At 43.4% G+C, this 26771-nt stretch overlaps 1 protein-coding gene across 8 annotated transcripts in view; it reads left to right on the forward strand.

Annotated features, from left to right (window-relative positions):
* Positions 1–26771, forward strand: part of TSNARE1 (t-SNARE domain containing 1) — a 209500-nt gene that overhangs the window by 104853 nt on the left and 77876 nt on the right. For 2 of the 8 annotated variants that reach the window (XM_072151086.1, XM_072151087.1), the window contains exons 12-13: positions 6573–7017; positions 7530–9370. The exons of 1 other annotated variant lie outside the window; for it this stretch is intronic. In XM_072151086.1, coding sequence (XP_072007187.1) covers positions 6573–7017; positions 7530–8095 — 1011 coding nt within the window. In that variant the 3' untranslated portion in view covers positions 8096–9370. Of the gene's footprint in view, positions 1–60; positions 178–6572; positions 7018–7529; positions 9371–26771 lie in introns of those variants that run through there. 5 more of the 8 variants (XM_072151088.1, XM_072151090.1, XR_011855647.1 and 2 more) reach the window with 5 other exon arrangements.

Raw genomic sequence — 26771 nt, forward strand, 5'->3', positions numbered from 1 at the left:
TATTGAGAACTGCTCCCTGTGAGGGTCCTAACACAATATTTTTTTCACTCAACCTCACAGATGTGTTTCTGACGCTGCTCGGGTCCCCACTGGTCTTTACTTCCTGGTGTCTTGACACAAGAAATGCCTGGAAATACAGTCCGCCGGGCACCATCGTACAGCACAGGATTGATGAGGGTGACTATGGATTTATTTACTTTTGTGAATGTTTGGATCCCCATTTTAGCTGGAAAACCCCTTTTAAGTTCATTCATATCATTCGACTCATTGAGACCCATAAAATCATTCATACCCAAAATCTGACCTGTAAGCTCATTCATACCCCAGATCACACCCTGTAAGCTCCTTCATACCCCAGATCAGACCTGTAAGCTCATTCATACCCCAGATCAGACCCTGTAAGCTCATTCATACCCCAGATCAGACCCTGTAAGCTCATTCATACCCCAGATCAGACCTGTAAGCTCATTCATACCCCAGATCAGACCTGTAAGCTCATTCATACCCCAGATCAGACCTGTAAGCTCATTCATACCCCAGATCAGACCCTGTAAGATCATTCATACCCCAGATCAGACCCTGTAAGCTCATTCATACCTCAGATCAGACCCTGTAAGCTCATTCATACCCCAGATCAGACCCTGTAAGATCATTCATACCCCAGATCAGACCCTGTAAGCTCATTCATACCCCAGATCAGACCCTGTAAGCTCATTCATACCCCAGATCAGACCCTGTAAGCTCATTCATACCCCAGATCAGACCCTGTAAGCTCATTCATACCCCAGATCAGACCCTGTAAGCTCATTCATACCCCAGATCAGACCCTGTAAGCTCATTCATACCCCAGATCAGACCCTGTAAGCTCATTCATACCCCAGATCAGACCCTGTAAGCTCATTCATACCCCAGAATACCCCAGATCAGACCCTGTAAGCTCATTCATACCCCAGATCAGACCCTGTAAGCTCATTCATACCCCAGATCACACCCTGTAAGCTCATTCATACCCCAGATCAGACCCTGTAAGCTCATTCATACCCAGATCAGACCCTGTAAGCTCATTCATACCCCAGATCACACCCTGTAAGCTCATTCATACCCCAGATCACACCCTGTAAGCTCATTCATACCCCAGATCACACCCTGTAAGCTCATTCATACCCCAGATCACACCCTGTAAGCTCATTCATACCCCAGATCACACCCTGTAAGCTCATTCATACCCCAGATCACACCCTGTAAGCTCATTCATACCCCAGATCACACCCTGTAAGATCATTCATACCCCAGATCACACCCTGTAAGATCATTCATACCCCAGATCACACCCTGTAAGATCATTCATACCCCAGATCACACCCTGTAAGATCATTCATACCCCAGATCACACCCTGTAAGATCATTCATACCCCAGATCACACCCTGTAAGATCCTTCATACCCCAGATCACACCCTGTAAGATCGTTCATACCCCAGATCACACCCTGTAAGATCGTTCATACCCCAGATCACACCCTGTAAGCTCGTTCATACCCCAGATCAGACCCTGTAAGCTCGTTCATACCCCAGATCAGACCCTGTAAGCTCGTTCATACCCCAGATCAGACCCTGTAAGCTCGTTCATACCCCAGATCACACCCTGTAAGATCGTTCATACCCCAGATCACACCCTGTAAGATCGTTCATACCCCAGATCACACCCTGTAAGATCATTCATACCCCAGATCACACCCTGTAAGATCATTCATACCCCAGATCACACCCTGTAAGCTCATTCATACCCCAGATCACACCCTGTAAGCTCATTCATACCCCAGATCACACCCTGTAAGCTCATTCATACCCCAGATCAGACCCTGTAAGATCATTCATACCCCAGATCAGACCCTGTAAGATCATTCATACCCCAGATCAGACCCGTAAACTCATTCATACCCCAGATCAGACCCTGTAAGCTCATTCATACCCCAGATCAGACCCTGTAAGCTCATTCATACCCCAGATCAGACCCTGTAAACTCATTCATACCCCAGATCAGACCCTGTAAGCTCATTCATACCACAGATCAGACCCGTAAGCTCATTCATACCCCAGATCAGACCCGTAAGCTCATTCATACCCCAGATCAGACCCATAAACTCTTTCCGACCCCCCCGGGCCACACCCGTAAGCTCATTCCTTGAGGAACTCGGTGAACAGGAGTCTCCCATAGGGCAGTGATGGCAAACCTTTCAGAAACAGAGTGCCCAAAATGCAAACCAGACCCACTTATTTATTGCAGAGGGCCAACACAGCTATTCTAGCATTAAATTATTAAAATCTTCTTGCTCTGTGCTATTCCACAGCTTTCAACGGTCCGGAGGACAACAATATCGTTGACAGAAGGTTGGAAAATTCAGATTGCCATTGGAACTTCCCTTGACAACCCAATGAACAGGAAGAATTGTGGGGCCAAGAGCAGGAGCTTCAATGGTTCCAATGATAATCTGACCTTGTCCACACCTTCTCTTCCTGCAGTCTCAGACCCAGAGTGGCTCACGTCCTGGACTACCTGGGTCTGCAGGAGGATCCCTCAAGTCCTGTCTGGTGAATTCTGTGCTGGGGCAACAGCCTGAGTGCCCACTGAGAGGGCTCAGAGTGCCACCTCTGGCACCCGTGCCATAGGTTTGCCATCACTGCCATAGGGGTGGTGTAAGACGATCCGCTACGGAGACTATATAGATATATTAGTCTATGAGCCAGAGAGGCGGCCCCGTTATATTAGTAAGGCCCCAGTCCATAGACTGCCCAGGCCAATGTCTAACACGGTCCATTCTCTTAATTCGAGAAAGACCGTGACATGGCTGTGTAAAAATCCCCTCCACCCATTGCTGCACACAAGACCATAGATTTCCACACCTCATACACTTCATCGTTCTACCACCAGATCGAAATACTTTAATGAAGACCTCACTAAATAATCCAGCTGGCGATGTCTTGCTTTACTTGGTTCTTTATCTCATCTTCTCTTCTCTTGTTCTAGCAAATGGGGCAGATTTTTGGAGGGCTTGACTAAAAATTGTGTAGGGCTGGTTTCACACAGTTTGGTTCTGTTTAAGGACCATGTGTTGACTGGACTGAACTGGACACTGTGCAAGAATCTGGTGAGGCTACGATTCCCTGGGGACTGAAGTCTTCTAATGGGAATCTAGATGACTATGTTGGTGGGAATCCATCATGGATGACTATGATGCTGGAAGTCTAGGTTCCTGCTCAATCTTCAGTCTACGAGATATGGCCAACTCATGGTGCTTATTTCACTGAGGACCATTTAAAGCCAGTCTCATGGTCAATAGACATTGAATAAACGTTGGCCAGTTTTGTTGGAGGCTGCCCATGCCCTGACTACAGTCCATTGTTCTCAAGGGTCTTTCTCCACCAACCAGGTGTGATGGTAGCATCCCCACTCCTTATTGAGGACATACACACAATTTCGTTGAGTGTGTGTGTATGCAGGTACCAGGAGGAACCTTCTATGGTTCATGGCCACCTAAAAATTTCACTAGCTTGGCATCCATAAGTCCGGTTCTTTCTCAAACTTTGTGTGTGGATTTGGGTCTCGTCAAAATTCTAGAAACTAGTAACTTTACGTGAGCTCTTGGAGTTTGGGTTTGAATCTTGTAAAATAGACAAAAGTATCTGACAGTCCAGTGTTTTGTGCTGTGGATGCCAGACTAGTAGGAATTTTGAACTTTGAATTAGAGTTTTGAATTAGAGTTTTGAATTAGAGTTTTGAATTAGAGTTTTGAATTAGAGTTTTGAATTAGAGTTTTGAATTAGAGTTTTGAATTAGAGTTTTGAATTAGAGTTTTGAATTAGAGTTTTGAATTAGAGTTTTGAATTAGAGTTTTGAATTAGAGTTTTGAATTAGAGTTTTGAATTAGAGTTTTGAATTAGAGTTTTGAATTAGAGTTTTGAATTAGAGTTTTGAATTAGAGTTTTGAATTAGAGTTTTGAATTAGAGTTTTGAATTAGAGTTTTGAATTAGAGTTTTGAATTAGAGTTTTGAATTAGAGTTTTGAATTAGAGTTTTGAATTAGAGTTTTGAATTAGAGTTTTGAATTAGAGTTTTGAATTAGAGTTTTGAATTAGAGTTTTGAATTAGAGTTTTGAATTAGAGTTTTGAATTAGAGTTTTGAATTAGAGTTTTGAATTAGAGTTTTGAATTAGAGTTTTGAATTAGAGTTTTGAATTAGAGTTTTGAATTAGAGTTTTGAATTAGAGTTTTGAATTAGAGTTTTGAATTAGAGTTTTGAATTAGAGTTTTGAATTAGAGTTTTGAATTAGAGTTTTGAATTAGAGTTTTGAATTAGAGTTTTGAATTAGAGTTTTGAATTAGAGTTTTGAATTAGAGTTTTGAATTAGAGTTTTGAATTAGAGTTTTGAATTAGAGTTTTGAATTAGAGTTTTGAATTAGAGTTTTGAATTAGAGTTTTGAATTAGAGTTTTGAATTAGAGTTTTGAATTAGAGTTTTGAATTAGAGTTTTGAATTAGAGTTTTGAATTAGAGTTTTGAATTAGAGTTTTGAATTAGAGTTTTGAATTAGAGTTTTGAATTAGAGTTTTGAATTAGAGTTTTGAATTAGAGTTTTGAATTAGAGTTTTGAATTAGAGTTTTGAATTAGAGTTTTGAATTAGAGTTTTGAATTAGAGTTTTGAATTAGAGTTTTGAATTAGAGTTTTGAATTAGAGTTTTGAATTAGAGTTTTGAATTAGAGTTTTGAATTAGAGTTTTGAATTAGAGTTTTGAATTAGAGTTTTGAATTAGAGTTTTGAATTAGAGTTTTGAATTAGAGTTTTGAATTAGAGTTTTGAATTAGAGTTTTGAATTAGAGTTTTGAATTAGAGTTTTGAATTAGAGTTTTGAATTAGAGTTTTGAATTAGAGTTTTGAATTAGAGTTTTGAATTAGAGTTTTGAATTAGAGTTTTGAATTAGAGTTTTGAATTAGAGTTTTGAATTAGAGTTTTGAATTAGAGTTTTGAATTAGAGTTTTGAATTAGAGTTTTGAATTAGAGTTTTGAATTAGAGTTTTGAATTAGAGTTTTGAATTAGAGTTTTGAATTAGAGTTTTGAATTAGAGTTTTGAATTAGAGTTTTGAATTAGAGTTTTGAATTAGAGTTTTGAATTAGAGTTTTGAATTAGAGTTTTGAATTAGAGTTTTGAATTAGAGTTTTGAATTAGAGTTTTGAATTAGAGTTTTGAATTAGAGTTTTGAATTAGAGTTTTGAATTAGAGTTTTGAATTAGAGTTTTGAATTAGAGTTTTGAATTAGAGTTTTGAATTAGAGTTTTGAATTAGAGTTTTGAATTAGAGTTTTGAATTAGAGTTTTGAATTAGAGTTTTGAATTAGAGTTTTGAATTAGAGTTTTGAATTAGAGTTTTGAATTAGAGTTTTGAATTAGAGTTTTGAATTAGAGTTTTGAATTAGAGTTTTGAATTAGAGTTTTGAATTAGAGTTTTGAATTAGAGTTTTGAATTAGAGTTTTGAATTAGAGTTTTGAATTAGAGTTTTGAATTAGAGTTTTGAATTAGAGTTTTGAATTAGAGTTTTGAATTAGAGTTTTGAATTAGAGTTTTGAATTAGAGTTTTGAATTAGAGTTTTGAATTAGAGTTTTGAATTAGAGTTTTGAATTAGAGTTTTGAATTAGAGTTTTGAATTAGAGTTTTGAATTAGAGTTTTGAATTAGAGTTTTGAATTAGAGTTTTGAATTAGAGTTTTGAATTAGAGTTTTGAATTAGAGTTTTGAATTAGAGTTTTGAATTAGAGTTTTGAATTAGAGTTTTGAATTAGAGTTTTGAATTAGAGTTTTGAATTAGAGTTTTGAATTAGAGTTTTGAATTAGAGTTTTGAATTAGAGTTTTGAATTAGAGTTTTGAATTAGAGTTTTGAATTAGAGTTTTGAATTAGAGTTTTGAATTAGAGTTTTGAATTAGAGTTTTGAATTAGAGTTTTGAATTAGAGTTTTGAATTAGAGTTTTGAATTAGAGTTTTGAATTAGAGTTTTGAATTAGAGTTTTGAATTAGAGTTTTGAATTAGAGTTTTGAATTAGAGTTTTGAATTAGAGTTTTGAATTAGAGTTTTGAATTAGAGTTTTGAATTAGAGTTTTGAATTAGAGTTTTGAATTAGAGTTTTGAATTAGAGTTTTGAATTAGAGTTTTGAATTAGAGTTTTGAATTAGAGTTTTGAATTAGAGTTTTGAATTAGAGTTTTGAATTAGAGTTTTGAATTAGAGTTTTGAATTAGAGTTTTGAATTAGAGTTTTGAATTAGAGTTTTGAATTAGAGTTTTGAATTAGAGTTTTGAATTAGAGTTTTGAATTAGAGTTTTGAATTAGAGTTTTGAATTAGAGTTTTGAATTAGAGTTTTGAAATTTTGAAGTCTGTAGGACTTGCAGTAAAAATCAGCTCTTAAAAAGTTTGCCCTCTTTGCTAAAGAATGTAGACATTTTTTTTTTTTTTGTGTTGCTTCTTGGTTATGTTTGGAATGTAGTTACAATCCGTCCTTGTTGTTTCATTTTTACAAGAGGCGCAACCTTAGAATGGCCTGTGCACCCCGGAAGAGGAAGGAGAAATTTTCTCCTCTCGAACTTGAAATTTTGGTGGCCGAAGTAACCAAACATCACTCGAAACTCTACGGAAGCGAGAGGGTCAACCTGAGCCAACCCGCCAGAGAAAGGATCTGGTTAGAAATAGCCAAGAAAATTAATTCGGTGGCGCGATCTCCGAGAACCACCAGAGACTTGAGAAGGCGATGGGACGACATGAAGAGACGGACTAAGGAGAAACTGGCCATCATCAAGCGGTCGGTTGTCACTTCAGGTGGTATGACCCGGAACTCTAGTCCTTCTCTACATAACGACACCAATAGTGATGTCTACCCCGGGTACGGAGTTGATGACGACGAAGATGAACACGATGAAATTGATGTGGAAGTTGACGCCCAACATATAGCTCTCGAACTTCAGTCAGGTAAAAAAATTAAGAAATTTGGGAGCAACCAAAGCTCTTTAGACTTTATGGTGGTGGAAGAGTGTTAGATTATTTTTTTTTTTTAGCACCTTTTTACATTGACATTGTTTAGATTCGATTTACCATATAAACTCGAGTATAAGCCTAGTTTTTCATCACAAAAAAATTGTGCTGAAACCCCAGACTCGGCTTATACTCGAGTAAAAAAATATAGGTTTTACCTGGTTTTTGTGGTAAAATTAGGTGCCTCAGCTTATACTTGGGTCGGCTTATACGCGAGTATATACGTTTATCACCCAAGTATAGTGGTTTGTGGGTCAATGATCCATGAGCGTAGTAGTAGTTGGACGCCATAAGGGTATTTTGTAATTTGCACGTTTTTTTTTCCTCTCGGGATACTGATTTTGAATTTGGTCGTATTTTCGATACAGGTTTTATTTTTATTTTTTGTGTTTTTTTTTTTTTTTTCCCAGTTAGTAATTTTATTTATTTATTTTTTTTAATTCCCACAGATGAGGAGGAAAATGGCCCAGGTTGTACATGGGTGCCTCTAAAAACTATAGAAATGGCTGTTTCAAATGAGCCCGATATGTCTGATCATCCGGTGATCATTCAGACGTCGGCTTCTTCTCCGTCTCCTCCATCGTCTCCTCAGATGAACCAGATGAAGTCCACCTACATGAGGAGGCTTTCTCCGGCCAATCAGCACCTGCATAGGAATCACGAAGTCTCCGATTTCGAAAAACAATTGATGGAGAGTCAAATCCAGCAGAACACGCTTTTAACGTCTTGGTATCAGCAGCAAACGTCCCTCATGGTCCAACAGAACCTCATACTGGAGAACCTGGTGGAGCAAAGCCGGCGATTGGCCGACAACGTGGAGCTTTTAAACCGGACCTTGGAAAAAATGGTGGACGGTAACCATTTACACAGGGAGACTCTTCATTTTGTTCAGGAACGTAGTAAGCAAGGTCCAAATGCCCGACCGGCCCCTCGTGCAGCGAGCGGGGAGTCGGGGGGGCCCTCAGGGGTGGAGGTCTACTCCGGTATGATTTTAAAAGTCGAAGAAGAACTGTAGAGTCTGTTTCCTTTTATGGACAGGAAATTAAAAACTTAAAGACTTCAGAACAAGTTTTTTGTATTCACGGACAACGGAAAAAACTTTTTTTTTTTTGGCTAGATGGTTAGCGAGCGGATCCTTCTTCTACGTTGCTGACCTAGAGCCATTTTTGTAGGCGGTGAGACGCATTGTGCATATTTTCTATCTGGATTTATCGGTTTGTGAGAAAATATTTTGTATGTGTTCTTTTTATTCTGAAAAAAAAAAATATTTTTCTTACATAAATTTAAAACAAAAAGTCTTTTGGGGAGGGGGGAAATGGAACAAAAAAAAAATTATATTACCTTACACGTATTTATCCTGCTGAATGGATCGGAGCGCATCGTCTTCATTTCTGTGCCGCCGGTGGATTACGTCGGCATCGCACTACACAGCGCAGCATTTACCGGGACTGGCGCTATTTACTAGCAATATGAACTTGCCTCACGGAGGTATATATAGATATATGCAGAAAATATGACTTTTTAAAAAAAAAAAAAACTTTTTTTCTTTAACGTTTTTAAAAAATATTTAAAATCACGTTTTCATCCAAAAAAAAATCGGCCAGGGCCACAATAACCTTCCGCCTTGCCCTTCTTGTTGTATATTTGACTCCCTATCATGTTCCCATTATTCCCTTGATGCTGTAAGTTCACTTTAGTAGAACCGCAGTGGGTCTGGAATTTTTTATTTTTTTTTTCCTTGGAGTATGGACTCTTAAAGGTACAGAAAACTAAGAAATCGCCTCCTCTCCTCTGATCCCATATGTTAATGTAACCTTATCCCTCCAATAGTCCTTTCCGGCTTTGAAATTTTGCAGCAATAGGGAGGGGTTTTCTTCAGTAGGTGGCAGTGTTAAGGCCAGCCCCTTTGTCTAAGCCCCACCCACTTAATAGCCTCCAAACCAAAAATGAAAGGGATTGAATGAAATTTAAAGGAGTTGTCCATGATTTTTACATAACGGCCTTGTGTAAGCTGTCCATTCAGGTGTTTGGGTACAGAGCCGGAGCTTCTGCGGATCCCGTAGGAATTATATCTTTAGGCCACTGCATATGTTACGGCTCAGTACGGTTTGTATATTATAAGCCGGACTCCTGGACATCCCCTTTAACTAGTGTTTTCTGCAAGGTCAGGATTTGCAGGTGTTACTGCTGCTTTGACCTCGACCTTTACAACAAGACCCAGAACTGAGCCAATAAGACGCAGCAATTTATAGAAAATGGGTTTCACGATATTAAAGGCGATTTTTTTTTGGGGGGGGGGGGCGGGGTTTATCATTTCAAATCTGTGTCAGTCTCTATATGTGACTGTAGCACCTGCCACTCGTAGGATTCATCATCAGACCTGTGTTCTGCAAGTACAAAGATGGCAACAAGAAAAAAAATAATTAATATTCAGAAATTAAAAACTATCATCTTATGTTTGCAGGTATTTTAGATCATGAATGAGGTGCAAGCGAGCGCTTCATCCCAGACACTCCCCTTTTTATTATAATGAGAATAATTCATGCCAAAAAACAGTTTCTCCTTTATGTATATTATTAGTTTTTTTTTGTTATATTTTTTGATTTTATTATGGATTTTGATTGTATTTTGGATGTTACAGCAGTTGTTGGGTGCAGACAGCCGGGTTGTGGGTTGTCACATTGTAACCAATTGCAAACAAACATATTTTAGACGGTATCAGTCGCCCATTCTACGCAACTAAAGGTTTGTTCTAGACCTACAGCGCCCCCTATGGTTGCGGAGGGCTCAAGTCGACCGCCTGTACATGAGGATGGAGCAAAAATTTTAAGGAAATCCACCTTTTAAATCCATCACGATAAACCAGGGACATTACTCATAGGCACCGTGACAGTGGGAATCTTGTTATATTTGTAATCCGTGGCCTCTTTCCTTCTAAAATCAACTGTTCGAATTATGCTAATGAGCCAGAAGGGCTCCTGTGGGCGTTACCAGAGCCCCTCCATGCTATCACACGGTGTCCCCTTCCCCCTGCTCCCTTAGCACTTCCCCCTTTCTCTGCCTGATGTAATCTTACACAGTGGGAAGGGGGAGAGACGCGTCTAAGAAGCTACAGCACACGGAAGGGCTCTGTTAACACCCCCAGAGCACTTAAGGTTCATTAGCATAATTTTAAAAGTTGTTTAAAAAAAAAAAAAAAGATAAGAAGATATCACAATCACGGCGCCTGGATCCATGAGTAAGTGCCCCTGGTTTATCATGACGGACTTTACCGGGAGATTTTTTCTTTAATTTAGAACAAATCTAGAGAAATTCCAGAAATCCGTACATCTTAGTCTTATCGCTCGGTAGCGGTTTCTAGTGGCATTTAGCGCTGGGATTGCGACTTTCCCAAATATATATTAAGAAACAAAAATTCTTTATGATTCTTGTATATAAAGTAACCATTGTTTTTTGTTTGTTTTTTTGGAGGGGGGGGGGGTTGTTTTTATTAGTATTATTTCTTTGTGTGAATTTTTTTTTTTTTCCTTTAATTTCTTTTCTCCTGGTATTTAATCTTATGTTACATATCCATGTTATCCCCTCCCATGGTGCACTGCAATTTTATTTTTTTTTTTTTCTGTTTGTTATTATTATTGGGAGAATTGATATTTGTTTAGGTTTTTCTTTTATCTGCCTATTAGGGAAAATTTTGATACAATATTTCCATTTTTTTTCTTACATGAATAAAAAGTGCATTGTGCGGCTTGTTGGCAGCCGCAATGTCGCTTCCTGGTCGTTTTACATGACTTTTCAGTTTTTTTTATTGGCTTCTTTTACGTTTTTTTTGTTAAAGGCGAACTCGATGATATACTGCATGACGAGGTGTGGGTGCTGCCTGAAGCCCTCGGTCTTTATATTTTATCGGTTATAGGGGCTTTAGATTTTTTAGTGACTCTCTCTCTCCCAGGATATGTACAGAAGAGTCACTGCCGATAGATACAAAAATTTACTAACATTGTATCATAAACCACTATGTAAGTGTGTAGCCGCTTCACTGTATAGATGAGACAGGTGGCAGAATATTAATAAAACATTTTAAAATTTACTCCGCTTTCTATACCGTGTGTTTACCCTTTGTCTAAAGGACCATATTGTCGGCACTTATTCCAGTACAGAGTCTCCAGATGCAGTCATTGGAGTATTAAAAAGTAATTTCGCTACTGAAATGCTACATGTGTACGGTGTGAAACTTCCTCTATAGAATTATTTCAAAATCCATGTACCGAAAAAGTCCTCTGTGCTGACGAGTCACATTGCACCCAAGACGAGTCACTTGGGTGTCATTGTAAAGTTAAGAATCTCATCTTTCAAAATGCACCAGGATTGTAGTCCTGTGTGCCATATAAGGGGAGATATAAGACGCCGTAAGGAATTGGATGTCACGTTGTTCTCGGCTATGTCTTTATTATACTGTATATCTGGTTTTCTGGCTCATAGAACCACAAGCCTGATGCGATACCAGAACCATGTTTCTAGGTGCTATAGAGCCCAAGATGGGGACGTCTGAAGTGAAGCTCCCTCTCCTGCCGCCTCCTCTTCTTATTGGAGCATTTTCATATTATTTGGGAGCAAGTTTTTACCTAAAAGATTTACCTGCTAGAAAGGATATTATATACCTCACCTGAGGGGGGAGCTGTTAGTTTAGTGGGGTGTAATCTGCAGTGTGCAGCAATTTACCCCTCTCTCTGTATCTATCAGTTATATCAGAGCTGGAGGCTGGAGAGCGGCTGCTATGTTGTCTCCACACACTGCACTGGAACATTATGGAGAAGTGAATAAAGAAGGAGGAGGAAGATTAGACGTTTCAGATTATTTTAGCAGCCTCTCTCCCCCACCCAGAGGCATCAGCGGGATTATAAAAGAACATAGAAGCACTTGGGGTGAGATAGAAACTTGCTATTAGCCCTAGAAGCCTCTCTCGGTGTCTCTGAGTTTCCCAGCACCCAAAGCATCAACATGAGATTGCAATCTTTTGACCTTATGACCTGTTTCGGTGGGAATAAAGCACTTTGGGTGAGATAGAAACTTATAACCATCTCCAGCAGCCGCTGTCGGTGCTTGTGTCTTTCCCCTCTCTGTGTACGAGTCTTCTCACACTCATAGAAGATATTCTAGGGAAGTACTGACCCGTGTGGTCAGGTGTGAATAAGCACTTAGGGTGAGATAGAAGCTTATTACCTCCAGCAGCTTCTGTGCTTCACATAGGTGGCTGGTCCTAGATGCATTCTCTTTATAGTCTCCTATAGTCCCTGGAGAACTAATATAAATAGAGGATGGGGAATGCTCATGCATTGGGCACACAGGTTGTATCAGCCTGCTAAATATTAAAGGGAACCTGTCAGCAGCCGCACCCCATGTATCCCGCACAGTGTAGCTGTGTTTTTCATATTGACTTTATTCAGTAATTTGATGCCATGATTCTACCAAAAATTTTTTTTTTTACTAACCCCCTTGATTAAGTCCAGCTCTCCTGCCGCCTCCCGTCCCATCACACTCCTAACCCGACCCCTACACAACGATCCCCTCCTTCAGATTGAGCTTCTATTAACACTGCGGAGTACAGAGCACCGGGTCCTGCTGGATTATTACACTGTATACATTTTATCATGTTGTATTGTGTGTTTTTTCCACATTTCCCTCGTTTTTCCATCTTTCTCCTTGAGTAATAGAATTGCCTTAAACCCATTTCCCTGGATTTTCGGGGCTTATTTGTGTGTTTATTTTTAGAGCCCCTTAGCCGGCACATCTGTTTCCCTGACAGACCCCAATGGCCCTTATCAGTGTGTGGATATCTATCAGGGTGGATTAGGGGAGCAGAGGTCAAGAGGTTAAGTCCTGAAACCAATCAATGATTTACTACAATGTCAGAGCTCCGGCTCATTACCTGAGGATCCAGATTCTCCGAGTGACTCCTAGAATGTTATCTCAATCACAGAGACGTAACATCCACAGACCTCATCTACCCGAGACACTGGCCATTACAGTCCAAAGTGGTTTTATGGTCTATTAGACAAAACCGAATGTAATCTTTTCTGTAGATGATATTACATTTATACCGGCTGTATATATATCATTATATACAGGAGATCTCCAGGTTATACCGGCTGTACATATATCATTATATACAGGAGATCTCCAGGTTATACCAGCTGTACATATATCATTATATACAGGAGACCCCCAGGTTATACCGGCTGTACATATATCATTATATACAGGTGATCCCCAGGTTATACCGGCTGTATATATATCATTATATACAGGAGATCTCCAGGTTATACCGGCTGTACATATATCATTATATACAGGAGACCCCCAGGTTATACCGGCTGTACATATATCATTATATACAGGTGATCCCCAGGTTATACCGGCTGTATATATATCATTATATACAGGAGATCTCCAGGTTATACCGGCTGTACATATATCATTATATACAGGAGATCTCCAGGTTATACCGGCTGTACATATATCATTATATACAGGAGATCTCCAGGTTATACCGGCTGTACATATATCATTATATACAGGAGATCTCCAGGTTATACCGGCTGTACATATATCATTATATACAGGAGATCCCCAGGTTATACCGGCTGTACATATATCATTATATACAGGAGATCCCCAGGTTATAGCGGCTGTACATATATCATTATATACAGGAGATCCCCAGGTTATACCGGCTGTACATATATCACTATATACAGGAGATCCCCAGGTTATACCGGCTGTACATATATCATTATATACAGGAGATCCCCAGGTTATACCGGCTGTACATATATCATTATATACAGGAGATCCCCAGGTTATACCAGCTGTACATATATCATTATATACAGGAGATCCCCAGGTTATACCGGCTGTACATATATCATTATATACAGGAGATCCCCAGGTTATACCGGCTGTACATATATCACTATATACAGGAGATCCCCAGGTTATACCGGCTGTACATATATCATTATATACAGGAGATCCCCAGGTTATACCGGCTGTACATATATCATTATATACAGGAGATCCCCAGGTTATACCGGCTGTACATATATCATTATATACAGGAGATCCCCAGGTTATACCGGCTGTACATATATCATTATATACAGGAGATCCCCAGGTTATACCGGCTGTACATATATCATTATATACAGGAGATCCCCAGGTTATACCGGCTGTACATATATCACTATATACAGGAGATCCCCAGGTTATACCGGCTGTACATATATCATCATATACAGGAGATCCCCAGGTTATACCGGCTGTACATATATCATTATATACAGGAGATCCCCAGGTTATACCGGCTGTACATATATCACTATATACAGGAGATCCCCAGGTTATACCGGCTGTACATATATCACTATATACAGGAGATCCCCAGGTTATACCGGCTGTACATATATCATTATATACAGGAGATCCCCAGGTTATACCGGCTGTACATATATCATTATATACAGGAGATCACCAGGTTATACCGGCTGTGTAATATATCATTATATACAGGAGATCCCCAGGTTATACCGCCTGTACATATATCATTATATACAGGAGATCCCCAGGTTATACCGGCTGTATATATATCATTATATACAGGAGATCCCCAGGTTATACCGGCTGTACATATATCACTATATACAGGAGATCCCCAGGTTATACCAGCTGTACATATATCATTATATACAGGAGATCTCCAGGTTATACCAGCTGTACATATATCATTATATACAGGAGATCTCCAGGTTATACCGGCTGTACATATATCATTATATACAGGAGTTCCCCAGGTTATACCGGCTGTATATATATCATTATATACAGGAGATCCCCAGGTTATACCGGCTGTACATATATCATTATATACAGGAGATCTCCAGGTTATACCGGCTGTACATATATCATTATATACAGGAGATTTCCAGGTTATACCGGCTGTACATATATCATTATATACAGGAGATCCCCAGGTTATACCGGCTGTACATATATCATTATATACAGGAGATCTCCAGGTTATACCCGCTGTACATATATCATTATATACAGGAGATCCCCAGGTTATACCGGCTGTACATATATCATTATATACAGGAGATCCCCAGGTTATACCGGCTGTACATATATCATTATATACAGGAGATCTCCAGGTTATACCGGCTGTACATATATCATTATATACAGGAGATCCCCAGGTTATACCGGCTGTACATATATCATTATATACAGGAGATCCCCAGGTTATACCGGCTGTACATATATCATTATATACAGGAGATCCCCAGGTTATACCGGCTGTACAGATATCATTATATACAGGAGATCCCCAGGTTATACCGGCTGTACAGATATCATTATATACAGGAGATCCCCAGGTTATACCGGCTGTACAGATATCATTATATACAGGAGATCCCCAGGTTATACCGGCTGTACAGATATCATTATATACAGGAGATCCCCAGGTTATACCGGCTGTACAGATATCATTATATACAGGAGACCCCCAGGTTATACCGGCTGTACATATATCATTATATACAGGAGACCCCCAGGTTATACCGGCTGTACATATATCATTATATACAGGAGATCCCCAGGTTATACCGGCTGTACATATATCATTATATACAGGAGATCCCCAGGTTATACCGGCTGTACATATATCATTATATACAGGAGATCCCCAGGTTATACCGGCTGTACATGAATCATTATATACAGGAGATCCCCAGGTTATACCGGCTGTACATATATCATTATATACAGGAGATCCCCAGGTTATACCGGCTGTACATATATCATTATATACAGGAGATCCCCAGGTTATACCAGCTGTACATATATCATTATATACAGGAGATCCCCAGGTTATACCGGCTGTACATGAATCATTATATACAGGAGATCCCCAGGTTATACCGGCTGTACATATATCATTATATACAGGAGATCCCCAGGTTATACCGGCTGTACATATATCATTATATACAGGAGATCCCCAGGTTATACCGGCTGTACATATATCATTATATACAGGAGATCCCCAGGTTATACCGGCTGTACATATATCATTATATACAGGAGATCCCCAGGTTATACCGGCTGTACATATATCATTATATACAGGAGATCCCTAGGTTATACCGGCTGTACATATATCATTATATACAGGAGATCCCCAGGTTATACCAGCTGTACATATATCATTATATACAGGAGATCCCCAGGTTATACCGGCTGTAGTTTTTTTTCCCCCAGTTTGTAAAAAATTACAAATATTTACAGATAATTGTTCTATCTCCCAGTACAGTCGGGTTTATTAAAAATGATAACCAGGAGCCAAATAATAATAATAATAAAAAAAATAATAACATGAAAACCATTGGGGAGAATTTTCGGAGAAGTTCTGCAGTTTCTCTATTTGTTGCGATTAGTTGCATTTGAACGTCTCGGTTTGTAGTCAATGGGAGAAGAATCCGTTACTATGGTGAATAGTTACTAAGTTACTAAGACGCCTCCTTTATTGATACATTTATAAGACTTTGTCCCACAACTATTATTGGATCGACCGTTTGATATCGGATCATGAGCTGCCGACCCCCGACCCCCCGGACCGATCCGCGATTCGGCTCATGTAGAGCATTTGGTTTTTGTGTGAATACTGCAGGTAATAATCATTATTTTACACAAAAAAAAACACTTACTTTATGAGGGAAAACTTTTACTGTCCCAATTTCTTTTTCTGCTTTACTTGAAAAGTGAAGTGAGTGATTCAGTCCTTTAAGGAGAAAATAATTTCTAGTGACTGTCTATAAGGAGATGAGACTGTTCAGTGATTGTCTGTAAGGAAATGAGACTATCCAGTGACTGTCTGTAAGGAGATGAATCTATCCAGTGCCTGTCTGTAAGGAGACGAGACTGTCCAGTGACTGTCTGTAAGGAGATGAGACTATCCAGGGACTGTGTGTAAGGAGATGAGACTATCCAGTGAATGTCTGTAAGGAGATGAGACTGTCCAGTGGCTGTCTGTAAGGAGATGAGACTATCCAGTGATTGTTTGTAAGTATATGAGACTGTGCAGTGCCTGTCTGTAAGGAGATGAGACTGTCCAGTGGCTGTCTGTAAGGAGATGAGACTATCCAGGGACTGTCTGTAAGGAGATGAGACTATCCAGTGACTGACTGTAAGGAGATGAGACTATCCAGGGACTGTCTGTAAGGAGATGAGACTATCCAGTGACTGTCTGTAAGGAGACTAGACTATCCAGTGACTGTCTGTAAGGAGATGAGACTATCCAGTGACTGTCTGTAAGGAGATGAGACTATCCAGTGACTGTCTGTAAGGAGATGAGACTATCCAGTGACTGACTGTAAGGAGATGAGACTATCCAGTGACTGACTGTAAGGAGATGAGGCTGTCCAGTGACTGTCTATAAGGAGATGAGACTGTCCAGTGACTGTCTGTAAGGAGAAGAGACTATCCAGTGACTGTCTGTAAGGAGAAGAGACTGTCCAGTGACTGTCTGTAAGGAGATGAGACTATCCAGTGGCTGTGTGTAAGGAGACGAGGCTGTCCAGTGGCTGTCTGTAAGGAGACGAGGCTGTTCAGGGACTGTCTGTAAGGAGACGAGGCTGTCCAGTGGCTGTCTGTAAGGAGACGAGGCTGTTCAGGGACTGTCTGTAAGGAGATTAGACTATCCAGTGACTATCAGTAAGGAGAAGAGACTATCCAGTGACTGTCTGTAAGGAGAAGAGACTGTCCAGTGACTGTCTGTAAGGAGATGAGACTATCCAGTGGCTGTGTGTAAGGAGACGAGGCTGTCCAGTGGCTGTCTGTAAGGAGACGAGGCTGTTCAGGGACTGTCTGTAAGGAGACGAGGCTGTCCAGTGGCTGTCTGTAAGGAGACGAGGCTGTTCAGGGACTGTCTGTAAGGAGATTAGACTATCCAGTGACTATCAGTAAGGAGAAGAGACTATCCAGTGACTGTCAGTAAGGAGAAGAGACTGTCCAGTGGCTGTCTGTAAGGAAATGAGACTATCCAGTGACTGTCTGTAGGGAGATGAGACTATCAAGGGACTGTCTGTAAGGAGATGAGACTATCCAGTGACTGACTGTAAGGAGATGAGACTATCCAGTGATTGTTTGTAAGTATATGAGACTGTGCAGTGCCTGTCTGTAAGGAGATGAGACTGTCCAGTGGCTGTCTGTAAGGAGATGAGACTATCCAGGGACTGTCTGTAAGGAGATGAGACTATCCAGTGACTGACTGTAAGGAGATGAGACTATCCAGGGACTGTCTGTAAGGAGATGAGACTATCCAGTGACTGTCTGTAAGGAGACTAGACTATCCAGTGACTGTCTGTAAGGAGATGAGACTATCCAGTGACTGTCTGTAAGGAGATGAGACTATCCAGTGACTGTCTGTAAGGAGATGAGACTATCCAGTGACTGACTGTAAGGAGATGAGACTATCCAGTGACTGACTGTAAGGAGATGAGGCTGTCCAGTGACTGTCTATAAGGAGATGAAACTGTCCAGTGACTGTCTGTAAGGAGAAGAGACTATCCAGTGACTGTCTGTAAGGAGATGAGACTATCCAGTGACTGTCTGTAAGGAGAAGAGACTATCCAGTGACTGTCTGTAAGGAGAAGAGACTGTCCAGTGACTGTCTGTAAGGAGATGAGACTATCCAGTGGCTGTGTGTAAGGAGACGAGGCTGTCCAGTGGCTGTCTGTAAGGAGACGAGGCTGTTCAGGGACTGTCTGTAAGGAGACGAGGCTGTCCAGTGGCTGTCTGTAAGGAGACGAGGCTGTTCAGGGACTGTCTGTAAGGAGATTAGACTATCCAGTGACTATCAGTAAGGAGAAGAGACTATCCAGTCACTGTCTGTAAGGAGAAGAGACTGTCCAGTGACTGTCTGTAAGGAGATGAGACTATCCAGTGGCTGTGTGTAAGGAGACGAGGCTGTCCAGTGGCTGTCTGTAAGGAGACGAGGCTGTTCAGGGACTGTCTGTAAGGAGACGAGGCTGTCCAGTGGCTGTCTGTAAGGAGACGAGGCTGTTCAGGGACTGTCTGTAAGGAGATTAGACTATCCAGTGACTATCAGTAAGGAGAAGAGACTATCCAGTGACTGTCAGTAAGGAGAAGAGACTATCCAGGGACTGTCTGTAAGGAGACGAGGCTGTTCAGGAACTGTCTGTAAGGAGATAATGCGAGTTAGACAGTAATTTGACCACTGCTCCCCCCTTGTGGCTCACGGTTGATCTGGAATTGTCTGTATTCTGGGATCACTGCGGCCAACCGGATGCCAAAGTACGGGTAGTACCTGCGGTGGGCCACACATAGTCCTAGTCCTCTACGTTCTTCACCCCTTCACACTCGTCTGTTACAATGGATTTGGTCAAGTATAAACAATTCTCAAGTCTTATCGATAGAAGTATTAGAAAGCGTCATAGGGAGACCCCCAGGTCATAGCGAGACCCCCGGATCATAGGGAGACGACCGGGTCACAGGGAGAGCCCCGGATCATAGGGAGACGATCGGGTCATAGAGAGACCCCCGGGTCATAGAGAGACGACCGGGTCATAGCGAGACCCCCGGGTCACAGGGAGACCCCCGGATCATAGGGAGACGACCGGGTCACAGGGAGACCCCTGTATCATAGGGAGACGACCAAGTCATAGGGACGACCCCCGGGTCATAGGGAGACGATCGGGTCATAGAGAGACCCCCGGGTCATAGGGAGACGACCGGGTCATAGAGAGACCCCCGGGTCATAGGGAGACGACCGGGTCATAGGGAGACGACCGGGTCATAGAGAGACCCCCGGAACATAGCGAGACCCCAACCTTTGCTGGAAGCTGCGGCCTGCCAATCTGTGTAGATACAAACCTTTGGCTTCCATTATACAAAAAAAAAAATACATATATTTTTTACATTTTATTTTCCTTCTATAAAGAGAAGCAGGAGGTGAAGGCCGAGTCTCTGGGTCTCAGTGTCTGGGAAGGGTTAATCTCATCTCATCGTCTCCGCGCACCTTCCACAAAATACATTATTATCCTGACGAAAAGCTAAAGAGTCCTGAGGCCAAACCTGAATCACTGCAGAAAGTAAATGAGGAGCTCAGGACGGGGGAGGGGGCACTTACTTATTCTGCACTTCACAGGTTCCTGTACAATATTATTTCACTCACTGATTAAAAACTAATTTGGGAATCTCAGAATTTTAATTATTTTTGTTTCTTAGAAGATTTATCATAATGTGTCTGAGTACAGAACACAACACAAACTACAAGGATACAGTCACTTTATAACGTTATATTATCTGTACTGATCCTGAGTTACATCCTGTAGATCTTTTATTTTATATAAAAATTAAAAACATTACAATCACACACATAAATGAAGCCATAACTTCTGGCAAAATGCAAAAAAACCCATAAATATAAACTAAAAGAAACTTACTAAAACCTTCTCTTGGCCCAGCCACACACACACCACACACTCAGCATGAAGACAACCAAAACCTTCACCCAGTCCCACCACCTAATTTTTTTTTTTTTTGTAATATTGAAATACACAGCAAACTGCACATAAATAAACACAGAAATAACAATGAATATAAAGGAAATAACATTAAATATAACTAACTGAATCCCACGCCCATCACCCTCCCCCCCCAGACACTGGTCTAACGTCCAAAGTTCGCGTTATATAGTCCAGACCAGTGCCCAGGATCGTACAGTCCAAGTCCCGTCCACCCCCCTCCCAACCTAACACCCTAACACCAACACCCCAAAACCAACCAACCAACCTACAAGAACTATAACTACATATAACTATATCACACTGTACACAAGATACAAACACATTAAACATATCAACATATAACAAATCCAAACCACATAAAGCCCAGGTTCGGCGCCTGCAAGCCCTACATCTCTATAACCTCAGATACAAAACAAAATCTACAGTGCAGCATCAGCCCAACACCAGGAGAGGAGACGACAGACTAAGGGACACTAAAGGAGAACCCCCTCCAAAGGAGAGAGGCCCTCCCCGTGCCCAGCCTCTCATACTCCAGAGAGCGCACCTTCACCAGGTCACCCAGAATGTTCCTAACCACCTCATCCACCGGGAGGATTTTACGCTGCGTCGATACTAAACACCGTGCGTTCCACGTGTGGTACCTGACCACTAGGCTAACTAGGAATAACGTGCAGCGGTCCCGGCCACCCAGGCCTCTGAATCCTCCATAGGCCCACTCCGCATAGGAGAGACCGGCCAACCCGGGCCAATGGATGGAAGCGCCCACCCGGTTGTACACCTCTGTGTTAAAGGGGCACTGAAGCAGGAAGTGGTCCATGCTCTCCAGCAGGCCACCGCACTCCTCCCGGGGACAACCCCTTTCCTCAGAGCTCCTACACTTCAGATTGTCCCTCACACACAGCTTTCCATGGAAGCAGCGCCAAGCCAAGTCCCAAAACTTCAAGGGGATCCGGATAGAATTTAAAAGACCTAAACCCACCCCCAGATCCCGACTTGGGAAATCCCTGAGGGCCAGAGGCTTCTGGAAACGAGCAAACAGAACCCTTTTGTCAAGGAGTTTCCTCGACATGGTCCTGATCTCCCACATTCCCAGACCCCACCGGCGAATCACCTTCAGAACCGGGGTAGCGTAAGCCGGAAGATGCCCATGCGGTGTATGGAGATCCTTCACTTGCCCTCCTGTCTCCCATTCCTGGAAGAAAGGCCGAAACCATCCCCTGCAGGAGTATACCCACGGAGGAGCCCTCTCTTTCCAGAGGTTTGCTACATTGATCTTAAGAAAGGTATTCACTAGGAACACCACAGGGTTGACCATACACAACCCTCCTTGTCTCCTCGTGCAGTAAGTAACCTCCCTCTTGATTAGGTTCAGCCTATTCCCCCATAACAGCTGGAAGAACAGACTGTAGACCCGAGTCCAGAGGGGTTCTGGCAACATGCACACACTGCCCAGGTAAATCAGCAGCGGGAGCGGGTAGGTTTTGATCAGGTGAACCCTTTCTCTGAGGGTCAAAGACCAACCCTTCCACTGGTCCACCCTCTGAGCGGCGATCTTAAGCCTGCCATCCCAGTTTTGCATGGGGTAATCCCCCTGGCCAAATTCGATGCCTAGAACTTTGGCAGAGTCTTTGGGCCCTGGAAGAGTGTCCGGGAGTTCAAAGCCTGGACCTCCCTCTCCCAGCCAGAGACTCTCACACTTATCCCGGTTGATCTTGGACCCAGAAGCCTCTGAGTAGCGGTCAACCTCTGACATCACCCATTGCGCCTCCCCTCTCGAGGACACGAAAACGGTGACATCATCGGCATACGCTACCACCCTTAGAGTGGCTTCCGGTGCCGCCTGGTCCATCCCGACTCCCACCAACGGCCCACGATCAACCCTCCTAAGGAATGGGTCAATCGCGAACACGTATAGAAGTGGGCTCAGAGGACAACCCTGGCGAACACCAGACCCGACCTCAAAAGAGCGGCCAATCCAACCGTTCACAAGCGGGAAACTCTCTGCCCCTGCATACAAAACTTTAAGCCAATTGACAAACTCCCCCGGCAGGCCGTACCTCAGAAGGACAGACCAGAGGTACTCGTGGTTAACCCGATCAAACGCTTTTGCCTGATCCAAGGATAGCAAGTACCCCTTCCAGTTACCAGCCCTGCCCTGCTCCACTGCCTCCCGGACACAAAGCACAGCACTAAATGTACTGCGGCCTGGAACAGAGCAGTGCTGGGCCCCCAAAAGGAGCTGGGGTGCAAACTGCACTAGCCGATTAAACAGCACCTTTGCCAAAACCTTTCTGTCCGTATTGAGAAGCGCTATGGGACGCCAGTTCTCAATACGAGATCGGTCCTTACCCTTTGACAGGATGATCAGGGCAGACCTCCTCATTGACTTCGGCAGAGCGCCCGAGGAAAGACACTCATTGAATACCTCAGTCAAGAGGGGAACCAAGGCGTCCTTAAAGGTCTTATAAAACTCGGTTGTTAAGCAATCCGGACCCGGCGATTTCTTGAGGGCAAGCCCTTCAATCGCCCGGCTGACTTCCTCTTCCCTGATCATCTCTGTCAAAACATCAATAGAGGGGTCTACTCCTGGCTCAGGGACAGTTTCTGCCAGGAAAGCCGACATCACATCCCGATCTAGATCCTTCCTACCCAAGAGGTGTGAGTAGAAGGATCTGACGACCTCCAGGATCCCTGATCTGGACCTTTTCAGGGATCCCGTACTGTCAACCAGTCCTGTGACAACTTTACCATTCACTGACATCTTGCAGTTTCTGTAAGGGTCGGGCGAGCGGTATTTCCCGTAATCCCTCTCAAAAACCAAAGATGCGTGTCTATCGTACTGACACCTCTTCAGCAAGGATTTCACTCTGGAGATGTCCTCACAACTACCTCCAGTCGAGACGAGATGCTCGAGTTTCCTCCTCAGGCCCTGATACAGGCGGTACCTGTCCAGGCTCCTGAGGCTCGAGAGCTGGCGGAAGAATCCCGCCACCCTTTTCTTGAGCATCTCCCACCACTCTGACTTACTGCTACAAAGGCCCAGCAATGGTACCTGGCTCTGAAGAAAGTCCTCAAAGGATTGTCTGATCTCCGCTTCTTCCAGGAGAGACGAATTGAGCTTCCAGTAGCCTCTTCCCATCTGGGGGGGTCTCTGTAACATTCAGAGAAAACAAAATTAAACAGTGATCGGAGGATTCCACCTCAACAACAGAAACTGGTGAAGAAATGGCTTCCTCCTTTAAATAAAACCTGTCTATTCTAGACCTGCAGCTACCCCTATAATAGGTGAACCCCGCGTGGCCTGGGGTGTGCCGGATGTGGACATCCACCAGGCGAGCCTCACTGGCTATGCTATTAAGAGCGACGCTATCATAAGTCAGCTTGTCTCTGGAACCTCCCCTATCCTGGGACCTCGTGACAGCATTGAAGTCCCCTCCAAAGACCACCTGCCGACTTGTAAAAAGGTAGATCCTCATAAAGAGACACTTCCTGTCCCACTTGGACTGGGGACCATAGATGTTAATAAGACGAAGTTCTTGTCCCTTCATGAGGACATCCATGATCAGGCACCTCCCCATTTCTAACTCAATAACTCGTCGGCATTCTACCGGTGCGGTAAAAAGGACCGCCACTCCGCTATACGGCTCGGCCGCAAGAGACCAATAGGAAGGCCCGTGTCTCCATTCCCTCTTAGCTTTAAACACGGCCGCCAAATCTGGCAGCCTGGTCTCCTGCAAAAATAAAATGTCGGCTTCAACGCGGCCGAGAAAATCAAAGGCCGCAAATCTAGCCGCATCAGACTTAATGCTGGCGACATTAATGGACGCCAGCATCAACGGAGTGGGTGCCGCCATCATGAGTGATTGAGTTAGACGGCTTTTTTCTTACTATTTCCCTTCCACCTACTGTCCTCTGAAGATGAACCCTTTTCCCTTTTCCCTTCAGAATTGGGGCAACTTCTTTTTAACGAAATTGAGGTGTCCATGTTATTACTGGCCCCCAAGGACCCACCCGGACCACCCTCTCCTTCGTCCTTGTCTCCTGACTCTGAGTCAGTCTCCCACTCTGAGGACCCGGCTTCCCCAGAGGATAGAGACTCGGCGCCCCCTGCAGGCTGCTCCGCCGCCACCTCCAGAACCCCACCCTCTGCCTCTCTTCCCGAGGAGGCGATCTCATCGAGGGTGAGGAACTGGTTGGAAAGCTCAACCAGAGGGGAGGAAGTTTTCCCTTCCTTAGGTACCTTAGATACGCCACGTTTTTTCTTTTTCTGCTTGCGCTTATTTTCTAGCCAAATCCTGTTATCCTCATCCATACTCTCATATTGGGAGGACGTGGAGGACATGGCACCTTTCTCGCGCTCCATCCTCCTGACCTCCTCATCCAACTCATCATCCCTCAGGGCCTCAGTAGCAAGACCAGCCTCTGAGGAAGGACCAAGGGTCACCCCAGCAACCTGAGGCTTCCCCATTTCTCTCCCTTTTTGTCTGGCTTCAAGCCGCCTCAACTGAGAAGGCGACTTCTTCTTACTTTTCTTCACAGGCCCCTCAGCTCCTCCACCTCTGCTGGTACCTTCCCCAGCAGAAGCAACCTCATGGCTCTCCTCCACTGGGGTCACAACCGCATTGGCAAAGGAGCGAGGACAACGGCTGAAAGGGTGACCGAGCTCACCACACAGGTTACACCTAATGTCCTTACAGGATGCAGCGAGATGACCTAGCCCACCACACAAAGCGCACTTCTGCACTTGGCAGCTGGCGCTAAAGTGTGTGGGGTCACCGCACCTGTGACAGACCTTCGGCTGCCCCTGGTAGAAAATCAGGATTCTGTCCCGCCCAAGAAAGGCTGAAGAGGGAATGTGGGCGACTGTGCCGCCTGAACACTTCAACTTCATCATGAAGGTCCAGGCCCCAGACCAAATGCCAAATTCATCACGGTTTTTCTGCGGTACCTGTACAACCTCACCATAACAACTGAGCCAAGTCATGATGTCCATGCAAGAAAGTGACTCATTACGGGTCAAAACGGTCACCTTCTTGACTGTGTTTTGGCGAGACACTGCTTGCACAGCAAAGTCTCGCCATGCGGGCTCGTTCTTTGCCAGCTCATAATTCGACCAGAAGAGCTCTAAGCCCTCCGGCCGAACAAAGCTGACATCGAACTCCGGAGTACCATAAGGATGTATCAGGGCAAAGATGTCACTAGCCCTGAAGTTCATCTTCAGGAGGAGCTCCACCACCCTTGACCTGGGTGGGCATGCGTCACTGCCCCTCCAGCGAAGACGAACCACATTCCTACGGGCAGCTCCGGGCCTGGTTGTGGGTAAAGACCATACAGTCTCCCCCCCCCTTTTCTCTTGGAAGGCTGCCAGGCCATGCCTGTCTGTCCAGAAGGACAGATCAACCTCTCTCCTCTCTACAGTGATTGACTTTTCCCCTCTCCTGAGAGCCTCCAGAAGACGCCTTTGCAAAACGCTATTCCCAGAGCCAGGAGACAAGGAGTTAACCCCACTTGCCCCAGCGGTGACACTCGCATAGCTCCTTATGGGAGCGGCCACCACTGGGGGTGTAGATGGTCCAGCACTCACACCAGGATCACCCCCCTCAGCACCATTCACCACCCCCACATTCACCACACTATGTAGAGTACTGCCTCGCTTCCTTGCATCGCTCACACCAGCTGGGCCAGGAGAACCTGGGGTTGCCTCGGCGTCACTGGGCACTGGGGGTAGAGCCACCTCCATAGCTGATTCAGCCTGAGAAGAGGCAGCTCCAACCCCGATCTTACTTGTGCCCTCTGCCTCATTGGCATTAACCCCTTGTTGTCCAGCAGTTTTTATGATGTTTGAGCATCGCTGCTCGATTAGTGGTAGAGGCCTCTTGTCCTTACAGACTCCAGACAGTTTTTTTGCCCCTTTCATATCTTCAGAGTATGATGCACCAATACAGAATAACACTTTTCCTGCGACTTTCTCTGCAGGCTGCACGGGATGTTTGGGAGGCGCCGCACTACAAGCCCCAGCAGCCCCATCACGCTGCCGCTGCTCACCGGAGCAAGCAACAGCGCTAGGGGCCACAGGAGCCACTG

This window comes from Engystomops pustulosus, chromosome 5, assembly GCF_040894005.1.
Source record: "Engystomops pustulosus chromosome 5, aEngPut4.maternal, whole genome shotgun sequence".
Classification (NCBI taxonomy): Eukaryota; Metazoa; Chordata; class Amphibia; order Anura; family Leptodactylidae; genus Engystomops; species Engystomops pustulosus.